Source organism: Pelophylax lessonae (genome assembly GCF_965119305.1).
Source record: "Pelophylax lessonae genome assembly, chromosome: 9".
NCBI classification, from domain to species: Eukaryota; Metazoa; Chordata; class Amphibia; order Anura; family Ranidae; genus Pelophylax; species Pelophylax lessonae.
The window spans coordinates 115,306,750-115,324,571 of NC_138776.1; the positions used below are offsets into that span (position 1 = coordinate 115,306,750).

A 17,822-nucleotide genomic window follows, 5' to 3' on the forward strand; every position below is an offset into this window, starting at 1 on the left:
GGGCATTGGGTGTTGACTGCATGAAAATCCTAGTATGTCCACCTCTACACAGGAAGCGGTGTTATGAATGACTTAAGATAAAAAGATTAAGTTCCATGTTCCAAGGCATACAATTTATTTGCTGATATACCTATAGACTCTATAAAATATTCTGTGTACCTCTCTTCAGAGAAAAGATGGGGCAGCCATTGGTATGAAATTCGTTAATCTATGCCTTCTATAATCACTCTGATTCCAATATGAAGTCAATAGTTATAGGAGGAATCATGATAGAGCCAACGATGACTACCTAATTAGTGTGAGGAGGAGGAAATATTCTTTTGTAGGACTCCTAACATTTAAAGGACAATGTAAGTATTTGTAAAGCTTTGGCATCAGAAATATATTTTGATCTATTCTAAAGCTGTCAGCTGGGTAATGGGTATGGCCAAAAAGGAAATAATTCATAGTTAATTTAAATTGCCTTATTGGTAAGAAAAAAAAAAGTTGTTGGATTGCATTAAAACCAACTCCAGTCAAAACATATATTTTTTTTTAAATTTGGACACAGAGGGGGAGGGACTTGTTACCCCTGTCAGATTTTTATTGCGGTCTGTGGGCCTATTAAAGGAGAATTCCCCTCACGTCCTGTCGGCTGTAAAGCTGGATACACACTATACAACTTTTGTTGTCAGATTTCCTTTAGATTTACCTTTTCTATGTAGTACAAGGGCCTGCCTGATTGCTTACAAATTGAAAGTGTTTAGGTTTGACCTCATATTATATGGTTTTGGTAAGTCTGAAGGAAAAAATCTAAAGAAAATTGTATAGTGTGTATGGCCCTTAAAGAGGTGAGTAGAAACTGCCCAACAAAGAACAGGAAACAAAGATAAAAAACGGACATGTTTCCATCACCCACTAAACAAAAGTGCTTTAATTATGGTCTGCATTCCAAAAGCAAGAATGCCTTTAGTTCTTCTTAAGGAGTAAATATCTCCAATGGGGTCAAAGACAGCAATAAAATCTGATTCAGGGTCTGGATCTTCCAAACGTTTTGCAAAACTAAAAAGGGAAAAATTCCTTCAAGCACAATCCTGCAGAAATTTGAAAACTGATTTAATGAAAAGCAATGCAAATCCATAAATGCCAGGTACTGCAGTATGTCTAAATGGAATTAGATATGACCCAAACATGTAAATGGACCTGCTCGTCTTCAGTGGTAGTGATCCAGTTCAACCTCTGTTTAAAACAATTTACCTTTAAAAAAAAAAAGCCATAAAAATGTACTAAAAGCTATAAAATGTGGTGTTCTTACTAACTAGCATAAGAATAGATTTTTTAAAAATTTCAGTTCTAAAAAAATGTGCTAGACTAAAAATTACTTGCACTGGAGTTTGTACATATTGGCTGGAATCAATAATTTTTTTCTAGAGAACAATAATAGTCAGTGAGAACTTTCCAGGCCTTGGGGGCCATAAAGCCATCTGGAGGGTTTTCACCTTCGCGTGCCAGTTTTCTCATCCGAGTTCCAGAGATGAAGTCGAATTCATTGTGCCTGAAAATGAGGATTAGAAAGATTAGTTTGAGAAGGAAAATTATTGATTGAATATATATATTTTTTTTTTTAATGCATAGAAGGAAAATGATTGAACTCGGGTAAAGGCTAAGTTCATGTGATTATTTTATAAGAGCCTTCAAAGTATTTGCTGATCTTGGGTGCAGTGTCAGGCTCTTGCAAACGCTTCCTCCAGCTCTCTATATTGTACCCCTGTACAGAATGTCAGTTCGAGAGCCAGCGCAAGGCTCCATGGACTAGGAGTACACTCATTACCACACTTGTAGTCAACTGGAAACTACAAGTCTGCTTGCCAAGGTGGCAGACAGGACTTGTAGTTATTTAATTCACAAATCCCAGTGAATGATTGACACAACACGGCTGTGCATGCCCCCACAGCCACGTCATTCATTCACAGGAATCTGTGAACGAAGAGACTAAAAGTTCCAATAGTTCATTGACCCTTTCTCCAGCTTTCTAACAGGAAGCCTGTACAGAGGTACGGGCAACAAAGTTGCAGGAAGTGTTTGCAGGAGCCTGACATTGCACTTGTGATCTGCTGATTGTGGGTCCTGTAGGAAAAAATTAAATGCACATTTTTTTTTGTGCAAAAACATGTGCATTTATTTTCCTAGAAGGTGAACCTAGTCTTTAACACTGTTAACAATGAGATGTAATTTAATGCTGGGTGTGGAAAAGGTGGGATTCTCACTCCCTACACTTGGTGCCTACTCTACCTTAACATCCATCACCTGGTGCTTGTTCTCACATGCCAGAAGAATGGCAACAACACAGTTCACTTTAATATTATAAACTTATACAAAAAAAAAATCATGGTGCACAAAAATAGGATTTTTGACTTACCGTAAAATCCTTATCTCTGATGTTCATAGACACATAGACGGACACAGCTCCTGATCTTCACCATTGGGTTATACTGCCCCCTACAGGAGTAGGACACTAGGCAGAAAAAAAAGGCTGGCTACGCCTATGGGCAGTCCCAAGTGGTATACTCCCTCTCTCTGCTATACGCACTCAGTTTTGTTACAAGCGGTGTCAGAAGAATTACAACTCTACAGAGGGGTGCGTGCTGTGTCCATCAATGAACATCAGAGAAATGGATTTTACGATAAGTGGATTTTACGATAAGTCAAAGAGAGCCAATTTTCTCTTTCATTTATTGATGGACATAGCGCCTGATCTTCTTAACCATTGAAACGTCCCAAAGCAGTGTTAAACATGAGAGGTGGGAACAGCGAAAAAGAAATTCCCAAGGCTAACTATAGCCAACCAGGTAAACAGGAGATCAACCAAAAACAACTGGAGCTCACCTGAAAAAAACAATACACCCTCAAAGAGGACCAGATCCTCTAAACAGCAGCCTGCAAAAACCTTGCAGTCAAAGGAAGCATCTGCAGATGCCAACAGATCCACTCTTTGGAACTTAGTGAAAGTGTGCACCGATGATCAGGAGGCCGCGTTGCAATCCTGTGTCACTGATGCCTGATGACGGAAAATCCTGGAGGCACTGACCACCCGAGTAGAATGCTGACCCTGGATGGAATAGACCTAAACCACTGTCTGATCTATCTGGAAATGGTCGCAGAGGAAACGGACAACCCTTTCCGAGGCCCATCCGTGAGCACAAATAGTGAGTTTAACTTCCTAAAAGACTCCGTAGCTGCCAGGTACACCCTAATTGCCCGGTCCACATTCAAGGCATGCAAAGCAATTTCTTCTGGGTGTGTTGGCCTGGGACACAGAGAAGGCATTAATGTCTTCATTCTAATGAAAAACAGAGACTACCTGAGGAAGGAACGACTGACAGGGGCAAAGAACCACCTAATCGCTGTGAACCACCAGTAAGGTGAATGACAGGATAACGCCGCCAATTCCGACATCCTGCATGCAGAGGTGAAAGCCGCCAAAAAGGTTACCTTCTGGGACAGCGTAAGCAGGGGAATCGCCCGAAGATTCTCAAAAAGAGGCTTCTGGAGGATAGAGCACCAAATCGGTGTCCCAAGGTGGCAACAGAGATCGCACTGGAGGTGTCAAGTGCCTAACTCCCTGAAGAAAAATACACACCAGGGAGTATATGGCCAAGGGCCATTTAAATAAGACTAAGGTCGACACCTGACCCTTGATAGTACTCCAGGCCAGTTTCTGCTCAACCCCAAGTTGAAGGAATGTCAAGGTCCGAGCCACCGAACAAGAGCGAGGATGAACCCCCAAGAGACTCATACCACGCAATCTACGTCTTCCACTTACTACGGTAGATCTTCCTAGAAGTAGGTTTTCTAGCTTTTAACAGCATTGGAAACACCGACTCATGACTGTAAAGCAGGATGGAAGATTGGTCCTTGGGACAGCTTGGGATCCTCACTGAGAGGAAGCTTCCAAGGAACATCAGCAACCAGCCGCACTAAATTCGCGTACCAAGCTGGCGAGGCCAGTCTGGGGCCACTAAGATGACCAGAATCCCTTCAGCCTCGATCCTGCGTAGAAGTCTTGGCAGAAGCTTGAGCAGAGGGAATGCATAAATCAGATGATACTGACCCCACAGGGACACTAGCCACAAACCTCTGCACCTTTCGGTTGAACCTGGAAGCCAACAGATCCACCTCGGGGATGCCCCACCCGAGAGATAACTGATGAAACATCTCCGGGTGAAGGGACCACACCTTTTGGTCCACCGCCTGCCAACTGAGGTAATCCGCCTGCCAGCTTTCGACCCCGGGAATGTGTATGGCGGAGAGGGCAGGAACGAACAGTTCTGTGCCCCCCTGGTGACTGACATAAGCCACGACCGTGGTATTGTCCGATTGGATACGCACTGGACATCCCTGAAGACAATCCGTCCAGTGTTCCAGGCACAGTCTGATCACTCGGAGTGCCAAGACATTGATCAGTAGTCTGGACTCTTCCAGTGTCCAGATCCCCTGAGCAGAATATTTGCCAAGGACGTTTCACCAACCGGACAGGCAGGCATCCGTAATGACCACTGTCCAATACAAGGAGAGGAACCAGAAAATGCGGATTCTTGTCCCATTTTACTAGAATCTCCCTTGCAGAGATCTTGTATGGAATTGTGCAAATGGAACCGCCTCGAAGGTAGACACCATCAGGCCCAGCACCCGCATGCAAGTCCGGAGGGATGATCATCTGCTTGACAGCGGGAGACGAATTGCAGCCTGTAGTTTCTGGAGTTTGTCCAGCGGAAGGAGCACTCTGGCTAAGGGCAAGTCCAGAGTCAGACCCAGGTAGTCCAGCTTGTGGACGGAACAAGAGCAGACTTCTGAAAATTCAGAATTCAGCCAAACTCCCTCAAGCTCATATGGTGATTTTCAGGTTTTCCACCAGAGCAGTGGGAGGCTCGCAGAAGAAGGAGGACGTCCAAGTAGCCCAGTACCGCAATCCTCCATTGGCATAACAATGCAAGCACCGGAACCAACACTTTCGTTAAGACCCAAGGAGGTGATTGGTCGATTGAGATCTGGTCCCTTCCTCTTTTTTCTGTTTTATTATAACAGACTGTTAATGGACTTTATCGTTTTGATATATTTTTTTACATATGTTTGGCGCAGCTCCTAAATATATTTACTATAATGTATGGGACTGTGATCTTCCTATAGAGCTAGCTGCCTTCTGTACATATATTTTTCTAGGTGTGTTTTTGGTCTGGAGCACAAATATTTTTTTCGTTTTTGAATAGTTCATTTAGACCTGCTTGGTCCAAATGTACTATTTAAACCTTACTAAAAGCTGGATATCAGCTTTAAAAGTAGTGTCCACCATGATTCTGTGGTATATACAGAAAATCACTCTCCCAGATAAGCTCTTTATACACTGCTCAAAATCAGAGTAAAGCATCAAGTAAATTAAACGATTAAATGATTGGAGTTCATATACTGACTGCATGCTTGTTCCTGATCAGTGACTATGCAGTAGATAGTAAAATAAAGATGACAGCTTTTGAGCAGTAGAACTCATTTTTAAATGGAATATGTCTCACATTTTTTTTTCTTACCTTTCTTTATCGTAGAATTCCATGCTTTTGGTCTTGGTGTTGTAGGCTGCCACTCTAAAGGGAATGATTTCTACAGAGGTCAAACCTGGTGCCATGCTGAGCACTTTTCCCCCATGTGTTGGTTCATACAGGTCAACTTTAGTCTCAGGATGTGGCATGCCAGCTGGGTCTCTCCCTACGATATAAAAGTTGGATCCAGCAATCATGCGAGATCTGCAGTGCCACTGAACCTGTAACAGAGGATAGGTGTAAGAGACCATGCATATTTCTAGGCTTAAAAACATACACAAGTAGTGTTGTAGATCAGAGTGGTGGAACAATGCAACAGGTATGTTCAATACAAATACTGCCTGTTTCAGATTTATGAAAAGGGTCAGTCCACACAAAACTAATATTTACATTTTTGATACATGACAATTTCTTATATCTTCCAGAGTATGTACACCTGTTGTGACCATTATGAAGGGTTCCCATTTTTCCTGTTTTTTTTTTTTTCTATGTATTTTAAAATGTGAAGTATACAGCATGAGATGCTGAAACATCATGACTTCCCAGATGGATAGGAACAAAGGTTCCACTGTTGGCGTTTCTAAGACGTAGAAGAAAACCAGGGGTTGAGTTAGCCCATCTTGCTTCAATAATAACCAGAACTTCCTTTTTGGGGAACTGATGCTTCAAATCATGGACTGTTATTAAGTATTGGAATATCTTTTCTGTGTTTTTACCTACCTATATACCAATGTGTAACTCTCCAATACATTACAATTCTGCACCTTATTGATAATGGCAAAGAGCAAGGTGAAGCATTTAAACAGACGCTTTACCTTTGTGACAAATTGTACATGGTTCTAAAGCCTAAGCATTTTTTACCTCTTGCATTAAGGTAAAAAAGTTTAGGTAGCAGCCCCCTCAACTTCACTTATATTTACCAGAGTCCTCAATTGACTCCACACTATCATGGGCTTTTCTGCTGTCGGTCAAATCAAGTGATAAGAGGGGGCCAAGTCACGTTGTGTGTCTTTGGATGCAGGCAGCTCAGCTCAGGAGCAAGCCCACAAGTGTGCCCCCAAGTGTGCACACCTAGAAGAGCAGGAGCTAGGAGCGCCAGAGGGGGACCTGAGAAAAGAAGGAAAAGAAGGTTCGGTGCCACTCTGTGCAATTCCAGTGCAGGTAAGTATGAACCTGTGTTTTGTTTTTGCTTTACTTTTTAATTAGTGTTTGCAATAATTTTAATGTTGAAATGTTTGGAAAAAAAAAAAGGAATGTGAAATGGTGAATTTATCTTTGTACAATAAAGTATTTATTCTAACAAACAATCATTTCAATTTTTACTTGTTGCAATAAAAGGCAAACTTGGTAGCTGTCTATAGATGGGTATCCATATGTGAAACAAGACTGCATTCCCTTGCCAGCTCCATAGCTGGCATGATAATTTAATCAGGTGGCAAGCGATGCAGATACTTTTAGTTCCATTGTAAGTGGAAAGATCAGACTGGGGTTATAATCTGTAGCCTATATTATAGGTACTAATTAGCATCACATAACATTTAACTGCTGTTTATCATGTTCATTGGGAATGCTTTTAAAATACACTATATTACTAAAAGTATTGGGGTGCCTGCCTCCACAAGAACTTTAATGGCATTCCAGTCTTAGTCTGTAGGGTTCAATATTGAGTTGGCCCACCCTTTGCAGCTATAACAGCTTCAACTCTTCTGGGAAGGCTGTCCACAAGTTTTAGGAGTGTGTCTATGGGAATGTTTGACCAATCTTCCAGAAGCCCATTTGTGAGGTCAGGCACTGATGTGGACAAGAAGGCCTGGCTCACAGTCTCCGCTCAAATTCATCCCAAAAGTGTTCTATCAGGTTAAGGTCAGAGCTTTGTGAACTGATCCAAATCATTTGGTGGAGGGGGGATAATGGTGTGGGGTTGTTTTTCAGGGGTTGGGCTTGGTCCCTTAGTTCCATTGAAGGGAACTCTTAAGGCGTCAGCATACCAAGACATTTTGGACAATTTTATGCTCCCAACTTTGTGGGTTGGCCCTTCTTGTTCCAACATGACAGTGCACAAAGCAAGGTCCATAAAGACATTGATGATCTAGTTTGGGGTGGAGGAACTTGACTGGCTTGCAAAGTCCAGACCTCAACCCTATAGAACACCTTTCGCATGAATTGGATACTGCGAGCCAGGCCTTCTCGTCCACATCAGTGCCTGACCTCACAAATGCACTTCTGGAAGAATGGTCAAACATTCCCATAGACACACTCCTAAACCTTGTGGAAAGCCTTCCCAGAAGAGTTGAAGCGGTTATAGCTGCAAAGGGTGGGTCAACTCAATATTGAACTCTACGGACTAAGACTGGGATGCCATTAAAGTTCATCTAAAAACCAGGCAACCCAATACTTTTGGTAATATAGTGTATAATGTAACCCCTTCATGATGGAAGGTAAAACAAATCCTAATGCCTGAACACAGTTTTGCAACTTTGACAAGTGTTCGTAAAACTGTACATATCATCGCAACTGCATAGTGTATCAAAGTGAAATATACCAGAGGATACCAACTGGGCCACACCGCAGGAATTCACATGGGAACAGAGAGTTGCTAGAGCGCTTTACCGCTCCAGTAGCTATCCATTGCTGGCTGGTGTAGGGTGCACCTTGGTGCGCAATTTAATGCATCAAACGGCTCCGGTTTTTGGGGGGGTTTTATTGTACAAACTTTATTTGAAGTGGACAAAGCATATATTATTCAGTGTGGTGTGCTGCAATCAAATATAGTATTTCTTTGCAGTGTTTATGGAACTGGTGCCTGGCACAAAAAGATTATACTTTGTTTTTTTTATTACCATCAAAGAAAAACTGCCACAAAATTGTAAAAAAAATATTCTTCAAAATTTAGTGAAGATTTTAAATACCGTATTTATCGGCGTATAACACGCGCCGGCGTATAACACGCACCCAATATTTGGAGAGAAATTTCAGGAAAAAAGCTTAAATTTAACATAAATAGCTTTGAACTCTTTTTTTTTTTTTTTAAATCAAATGATATCTCACCAGTGCCCATATATGCAGCCTCATCAGCAGTGTCCAACAATGCAGCCCACCAGCAGTGTCAATGAATGCAGCCCACCAATTGTTCATACATGCAGCCCACCAAGTGTCCATACATGCAGCCCACCAAGTGTCCATAAATGCAGCCCACCAATTGTCCATACATGCAGCCCACCAAGTGTCCATAAATGCAGCCCACCAATTGTCCATACATGCAGCCCACCAAGTGTCCATATATGCAGCCTCGCAAGCGCCATTGGAACTGACCTCATTTGTTTTTAAAAAGACCGGGAAGCAGCGCCGAGAGCAGAAGGGGCGGGCCGGGTCGAGAAGGAAGGACGAGCTGTCATAAGGGCAGAAGAGGCGGGCCGAGCCGAGGAGAAGAGAGAACGAGCGAGCGCAGCCATCGGAAGTCCCGCCTCCTCTGTCGAGACGTGTGACGTCTGTCATAGGCGGGACTTCCGATGACTGCGCTCGCTCGTTCTCTCTTCTCCTCGGCTCGGCCCGCCTCTTCTGCTCTTATGACAGGCAGCTCGTCCTTCCTTCTCCTCGGCCCGGCCCGCCCCTTCTGCTCTCGGCGATGCTTCCTGGCCTTTTTTTTTTTAACCACTTTAGCCCCGCTTACATTGAGGCTACTGCAGCAAAGTGCCGCGATCCCGTCCAGCGACGTAGACCTACGTCGCTGGACTCCGCCCCTTGTGGGCGGCGCTCGCGCGCCACCGGAGGCTCGCTCCCGCTGTGTTCATTCACAGCGGGAGTCGGGCCAGGGGAGGAGCAGCGGCGATTGCCGCTGCTCTGCCCCGATCGTCGGGGATCGAGTCTGGAGATCCGCCCGCTGTGTGTAAACACAGCGGGCGGATCTCCATAGTGACAGGGACTGACAGATCGGAGTGTTCAGCATAGCTGGACATCCGATCTGTCCTTCTGTCACACAGTCACCTCCCCCCCTACACGTCAGTAAGCACCAGGCATACATTAACCCCTCCCTCTCCAATAAAATTAACCCCTTCCCTGCCAGTGTCATTTTTACAGTAACAGTGCATATATATAGCACTGATTACTGTAGTAATGTCACTGGTACCCCCAAAAGTGTCAAAAATGTCAGTCAAGGGTCCGATCTGTCCGCCGCAATGTCGCAGTCCCGCAAAAAAAATCGCAGATCACCGCCATTACGCGTTAAAAAAAAAAACACCAAAAATGACAGAAATCTTTCCCTTAGTTAGTAAACGCAATAACTTTTGCGCAAACCAATCAAAATACGCTTATTGCAATTTTTTTTACTAAACATAGGTAGCATAAAACAAATTGGCCAAAAATTTAAAAAAAATTTGATTTTTACATTTTTTTGGGGGGGAATTTCATATAAAAAAATGTGAAAAATATTGTTATTTTTTCAAAATAAACGCTCTTTTTTTGTTTATAGCGCAAAAAGTAAAAATCGCACAGGTGATCAAATACCACCAAAAGAAAGCTCTGTTTGTGGGAAAAAAAGGACGTAAATTTTGTTTGGGTACGGCGTCGCACGACCGCGCAATTGTCAGTTAAAGTCGCACAGCGCCGAATTGCAAAAAGTGGCCTGGACGGAAGACAGCAAAATCCTCCGGTGGTAAAGTGGTTAATATCGGCGAATAACACGCACTGCTGCTTTTTCCTCCATTTTTAGGAGGAAAAAGTGCGTGTTATACGCCGATAAATACGGTAAATACTACAGTATGGAAGTTATATCTGGCTCCATTTGGTGAGCATCTATCCCATACAGCCATTCTCTATATTCATGCACCCTGGACCATGAAGATCTGGTCAGTGGATCCGTTTAAAAGGGACCACTTCCATGAGAGAGCTGTTGTCATCTGGGTGATTCCATAGAGCACTGTTGCTACTTATAATTTTTGCCAGCCACATGTTCTGGTGGGTGTGGTGGTTTTGGAACAGTAGATTTTACAGTGTAATTCACATATCTTTAATGAAGTTAAGGAGGAATGTATGAACCCTATGTTCAGGAATTGGAGGACTTAAGAGACCAATCAATAGTCCATATATCAATGTGTGTAATAAGTCCTCCAATTCCTTTTCCAATTTGTGTATCATTTTTTCTTGTGAATTTTGTTCTATATAATATTTTTATTTTGCACTGAAGCGTTTAACTGATTATTGGTATATTGTTTAGGTGTTAAAATTTGTTTAGCGCTGCACTTTATATCTTTACATACACTGAGGGGAATTGGTTATAGCTGGTGCTAGCTGCTCTCTTTGTCCACGAAGTGCTGACTGTATTTTTATTGAGTTTTCATGTATCAAACTGATTTATTTGATCTGTGAATATTTGTAAAATGTTCTATGTGACCCTCGTACTGAAAAGTGTGGAGACCGCTGGTCTAAGGCCATCAAGACTGAAGCAGGGTCAGTCCTGCATTGTATGTGAGTATGCCAAAGTAGAGTCCACTGCCGGAGCATAGAGGAGCGGGTAAGTAAAATTGCTTTTACCATCCCCTACACTAAAAAAGCAGTTAACACATGCAAGAAGGCTGCTTCCCCATTGCAAGGAAGAATTTTCAGGTTTCCAAGAGTTCAGGTTGAATAATTATGAATAATAAAAAAAAATAATTTTCACCTCAGTGGGTCCTGCATACAGCATTGGAGATGGAAAAATAGCAACAATGGTTGATTTTGGGTCCAGAACACCTTCTTCCAGCACAGCTGCATGCTGCTTCATGCGCCAGTCCAGTGGAACATCATCATCCTTGGTCCACCCTCCCAGAGGGTGTAAGAGAAGCACAGGGTTCTTATAGCCCCTAGCCAGCAGATGGCGCTTGGTGTCTTGCATCAGCAATGCATGTCCATTATGAACAGGGTTACGCAGCTGGAAAGCAAACACTGCATCTAGGAAAAAGGAAGGAAAATGTCATTTCACCTATTGAGTTCCTATATGTGCAATGAATTATGTCATTCAAAGTAATCATCAGCATGTTAGGTCAAAAGACCATCAGACATTATCAATAAAAAGTGTAAAACTGGCTACTGATTATAATCTACATTGTACTGCTCGTTATGGATCATTGCACTTTGCGCCTTGCACTGTTTACTAAATAATCGCAAGGTCTGCGACCAGCACTGAAACCTTGACTCAGTGGTAGATGAGGACATGATGATCAACAGAGTGCCAAAGCAATGTTACAGATTAGTTTATCATTGAACAAACAGAGCTGCAGCACTAAACCCTCCCAGTAAGCTTTCATTAGAGGACAGTCCTGCTCACATCCCTGTGTAAGAAAGGTCAATTCAGGCCATTCTGTGTTTAGAAACAATGGACAAGGGTAAATCTTATTTTTTTAATGGCTGTAAAACCAGCTAATCATTAAACAGAATACACACTGTAGTAACCTTAGTTCAACATTTGGCTTAGCCCTTGTGTACACTATGCCAGAATGCTAGCAAAGGTATTTTTGCCATGAAAGAGCGACCATGCTGAAGCCATGGCTTTAATGACCTGGAAAAGACGAATGGGTTCCGAACTCTTGATCTACATACAGTACCTGTTTCTGGTCAGTCATTAGGAAAGTGTTCAAGCCATGGCATCAGGGTAATAGCCAGGGCACTAGTATTGGAATGTCATCATGGACATGCGATGCAGCTTCTCTTGTAGCTTTTTTTGAAAAGCACATGTTGAATCAACTACTATTACGGAGTTGTTTTGCAGGGTACTTATCTTTGCTTCTCACTCATTAACCTAGAACAAGTATGAAGATGCTTGATATTCCTATCCAGCATCAGTGATATGAGGATGACAGCTCCAGAACATGCAAGTACCAAATTTCCATTCTGACACATTCCTTCTAAAGTAAACCTGTGCCTTTCCTATGAAGGGCAAAGCAAAAGGTTCAATTATCCAGGCAGCCAATGCTTTTGCTCCATTGAAAAAGAAAACCATTACTGTGCAAGCGTAAAGTGGAGCACCATGCAAAAGGGGAAGTTCCACTTTGAGCCCTCCTCTTCCCCAAATTAGACCTTTTTTATTTTGGGTATCTGGTTTTGACTGGTATCCCCTCCTGTATCTGGGACACGTCACCCTAAGACTGTGGGACTACTCACAATGCACGACGTGGCACATGTATGTGCAGTGGGCACCTGCCTGTGACTGTTACAGCTGGGTGCCCACAGTTGAGATGCTGGGGACAGAACACCAAGGGAAGGGACGACTCGGTGAGCACATCGCTGGATCATGGGACACGTGATATTAGGTTATAAGTCAGCAACTACAGTTTTTGTAGCTGCTGACTTTTAATAAACACAAAAATGACTGGGGCTCCTCTTAATGTCAATTGGCTGACTGTCTCCCCATCTACATGTGACCATAGCTGGGCTATGCACCAGTATTCTTGTATGCTCCTCTATAACCAAAATAATTTAATCAGAAATATAGCACAATAAGAGGAACCATGTGACATTTTTACAAATTGTGATGTACTAAGCAAACAGAAACATGTATCTCAAATGCTGCCTCTGCTGCTCTGAGGACCAGGGCTCCCAAATATTGCTTCACCACCACTCGAATAAATTGAATGACCAACACTGCAGCCAGCTGGTGCAATGCCATAAAACAGTTATTAGGAAATAATAAGATCAACAATATCTTGGTTTACCTGCATTCATTTCTTTAGCTTTTTGCCTCAGCTCAAGAGGAGTAAGGCGGTATTGGTCCAAACCATCTTCCCACCGGATTCTTTCCAGGACCTCCAGATCTCCACCAACCAACCAATCACCACTTTCCATTACCATCTGAAATGTTAAAAAGATAAAAAAAAAACACATTTTGATATATTTTTGTTATAGGCCTACATATGCATTCACATAATGACAATACAATTAACAGAACAAAATATTAAAGTGATTATTAGTATTTTAGATTATATATATATACATATACACACACACACACACACACACAGTATCTCACAAAAGTGAGTACACCCCTTACATTTTTGCAAATATTTTATCATGTCTTTCCATGTGACAACACTGAAGAAATTACACTTTGCTACAATGTAAAGTAGTGAGTGTACAGCTTGTATAACAGTGTAAATTTGCTGTCCCCTCAAAATAACTCAACACACAGCCATTAATATCTAAACCGCTGGCAACAAAAGTGAGTACACCCCTAAGTGAAAAAGTCCAAATTGGGCCCAATTAGCCATTTTCCCTCCCCGGTGTCATGCAACTTGTTAGTGTTACAAGTTCTCATGAATAGGGAACAGGTGTGGTAAACTTGGGGTTACCACACTCTCTCTCTGATACTGGTCACTGGAAGTTCAATATGGCACCTCATGGCAACGAACTCTCTGAGGATCTGAAAAAAAGAATTGTTGCTCTACATAAAGGTGGCCTAGGCTATAAGAAGATTGCAAAGACCCTGAAACTGAGCTGCAGCATGGTGGCCAAGACCATACAGCAGTTTACCAGGACAGGTTCCACTCAGGACAGGCCTCGCCATGGTCAACCAAAGTTGAGTGCATGTACTCAGCGTCATATCCAGAGGTTGCCTTTGGGAAATAGACGTATGAGTACTGCCAGCATTCTGCAGAGATTGAAGGGGTCAGCCTGTCAGTGCTCAGACCACATGCCGCACACTGAATCAAATTTGCCTGCATAGGTGTCGCCCTAGAAGGAAGCCTCTTCTAAAGATGATGCACAAGAAAGCACACAAACAGTTTGCGGAAGACAAGCAGACTAAGGACATGGATTACTGGAACAAGACAAGTGTGTCTTGCCTACACTCAAGCATGGTGGTGGGAGTGTCATGGTCTGGGGCTGCATGAGTGCTGCCGGCACTGGGGAGCTACAGTTTGAGGGAACATGTTGCCATTAATGCCAACATGTACTGTGACATACTGAAACAGGGCATGATCCCCTCCCTTCATGATCCCCTACCTTTACAAGCATGTCAGATTTACCTGCTCTGTGCAATGTTTGTTTTTTTTTTTTTTTTTTTCCACAGATTGACCATGAACCTCCTCTAAGGTTCCCCTGCTAGCATGCTCAGCTCCTCCTCTGCTCCTCCAAGCTGGTTGATATGGGGACACTGGTGCAGGATCGATCCTAAGCAGGGCAGTGTGCTTATTGAAGCACAGTGTGGCTTGGCCTGACCCTCACTCTCTGCTCATGGGATCTGATTGGCAGCAGCAAAAGCCAATGAGCATAAGGGGGAGCTGACCATGAAAGGTTTTTTTTTACCTTAACGCAGAAAATGACTACAGGTAAAAAACCAGAAGCCTTTACAACCATTTCAATTGTTTTGGTTGCTGAACAATGGATTCCAGGAGCCATGTGTGTTTTACAGAGGCCTCCATTATTCAGCACAGAGGCAGTGACAAAGCACAAAGTTTGCTTTAACTACTTCATTACCGCCGTAGGTTTTAAACCAGCGGAGTGGTGCACCTAGTGTTCTGGAGATCTGTTTTATAATGGTGCCCTGCTTACATATTGTGCGCACAATGCTTATGATCTTGCCATAAAGTCAATCAGAGTGGCTCTGTGCCTTGCGATCGCTGTGCTGGCCAATCATAGCAATCACAAATGTAAACAAGGGGTAAGAGTATGGAACATATTCATGAATGAAAGGTTACTAAGAGAGGAAGGCAGCAGCAAATTCAAGATAGGGGAGTTTAATACATTTTATTGTGGGATCATTTTTCAACTCTTTCACCCACCCTCCTCCTTTCCTAGTGTATCTCCTCCTATCCTGTCTGTGACCTGTACATTGATGTGCTGTATCTAGTGCACCATTACCGAGCTCCAAGTTTTCACTGCTTCAACACCAACAGGTTTCTTAATTTCCAAAAAAACTGTGGCAAAAAGTAAGACCACCTTGAAGTGTCTACTTTCCAAAGAGGGTTCATTTAGGGAGAATTTGAACTGTCCGAGTATTTTTATTTCGTATGTTTTATACCAGAAAGTTCCCCTTTATTTAGAAAAAAAAATAAAGCTCTCTCCCCCAAGAAAAAAAAATTATATTAAATTAAATTGTGTACAATGTTGTATGACCGAGTAATTGTCTGTCAAACTATACACACAGATGCTCAAGTGGTTAGGAAGACTAGAATCTGCAAGGTATACAGCACATAGACTGGCAAAAAACCCAGTGTCTCTCTATAAAGTATTATACACAGTGCATGTTTAGGTACATAACTACAGTCACTTGCATGGATGGACAGTAATATTGATTTTTTTTTATACTTGGTTCACAGTCATATTCGAATATCTGAAGCCATAACAAATTGTTCAGGTTAGAAAGCAACAATACTGTGTGATAAGCTGTTTGTGTGGGAACTGGAGACACAAGCTGGATACATTAATGTGACCCTTGTGCTATATTACTCAATAGGTGTTGTTACACAATGCTTACACGCACACAGTACAACTACTCCTAGATTTGCTGCCTTTAATAATTGCCTAATTAATCTGATTTACTGCTGCTGCTTTAGAACAATTTTGCATAATGAGTTATCATTAGTAAGTAAAACTTTATCTCTCAATCATACATTCAAATGGAATTTGAAAAGCTGAAAGTGAGCACAGCCAAGTTTGTTTGGAATCAGTGTAAGGCTCCTTTCACACTTGTGTGACCTAAAAGTGGCGTGATTTTGCCGCAAAGTTTTGCAGCAATTTTGACTGGACTTAAAGCAATGCCTGTGTAATCTTGAGGTCTCTGGGCCTCAAAACACATCAAAGTCGGACCAAAGTAGTGCAGGGACCTTGAACGGTACTCATTGGAAATCATGGAGTACGACTTGTCATGCAGCTTTGCAGTCCCAAGTCGCACAAGTGTGAAAGAGGCCTAACACTAAGCAGCTCTCCTGTATCAGTGAGCGGCAGCAATTGCTTGGACATGGGAGCCTATGAGTGACATCACAACTACCAGAAATCCCAGCCATTGTCGACACTAGAGCCATTCAGGCCATTCATTGACACTAGATCATGTGATCAAACCAGAGCAGACTTAAAATAAGGCATATACACACATATTTTTTACCCAGTGTAGACAGGATAGGTAGCAGGAGGAGGTGGGTGACATTTTTAAGCATAGTTAGTGTTTTTGCATAGAAAAACGCAGATAACTGCGCGTGATGTGAATGTGCCCTAAATGTGAGCTTTGAAAAGCCCAGTACTAAAGTTTATAACACAGCTGCCTAGTGTTGGCTATGGTCACAAAGTGTGGTGGCCTGTGCCTTGATAAATAAACTAAAAAATCTGAAGGGGAGATCCGCTGGGATTTGTTGAAGTACTTAATGTCGATTTATTGCACAATGCACTTTTTCACATATAGACCAATTAGCTATAACTTTATGACCACTGATAGGATAGATGTATAATACTGATTATCTTGTATATCTATCATCTTTCTAATAGTAGGTACAGCAGCTTAAGTTACAGATATTACCCACTTGCCGACCGCCTGGCGCAGATATACTGCCGCAGGCTGACTCGGCTACGCAAACCGCCGTACCTGTAAGGCGGTTCGTTGGAGCGTTCCTGGGGGGCCATTAGGCAGCGGGGATGCCGATCTACGGAGACAGCGGCCACGATTGCTCCCCGTTGAGAGAGAGAACGACGGTCCGCTGTTGTAAACACAGCAGATTGTTGTTCTCTCTGGAATGAACACAGAGCACAAATATAGCTTTCTTTTGGTGGTATTTAATCACCACTGGGTTTATTTTTTGCTAAATAAACAAAAAAGACAGGAAATTTTGGGGGAAAAAACGTCTTTCTTCCTTTCTGAAAGATTATTTATTTGCAAAATTGTATTTATTTTTTTCTATTTTTTAGGCCAAAATGCTACACTTCTTTGGTGAATATAACATAAATCAGTGTGGTGTGGATTATTTAGTCTGTAGGAAAGTTAAAGCGTCCACAAACTATGGTATAGATATATATCATATCTTGCCAGGACAGTACAAATATCCCCCAAATTACCCTTTTTGGAAAGTAGACAGTCCAAAGTTTTTTTAGTAAGAGGCGTGGCATTTTTTTTTTGAAGTTTTAATTTTCTGCAAAAATTAAGTAATTACAAAAAAAAAAAAAACAACACATTTTTTTACATGCTGTATCAAGGGCAGTGCAGTATAGCATCATCATATAACCACCGTGTTTTTTTTTTTTTTATTATTATTCTTTTCTTTGTTTTTATATTTTTCCAAACCTCCAGTCACCGGA

The 17,822-nt window shown here is 42.2% G+C and overlaps 1 protein-coding gene across 2 annotated transcripts in view; it reads right to left on the reverse strand.

The window, feature by feature from the left end:
• Positions 1–1,289: 1,289 nt before the first annotated feature.
• The window catches only part of PAPSS2 (3'-phosphoadenosine 5'-phosphosulfate synthase 2), a 111,565-nt gene continuing 95,032 nt past the window's right edge, over positions 1,290–17,822 (reverse strand). For both annotated transcript variants that reach the window (XM_082266725.1, XM_082266724.1), the window contains 4 exons: positions 13,256–13,391; positions 11,227–11,495; positions 5,562–5,791; positions 1,290–1,534 (listed from right to left, as the gene is read on the reverse strand). In XM_082266725.1, coding sequence (XP_082122851.1) covers positions 1,393–1,534; positions 5,562–5,791; positions 11,227–11,495; positions 13,256–13,391 — 777 coding nt within the window. In that variant the 3' untranslated portion in view covers positions 1,290–1,392. The remainder of the gene's footprint in view (positions 1,535–5,561; positions 5,792–11,226; positions 11,496–13,255; positions 13,392–17,822) is intronic.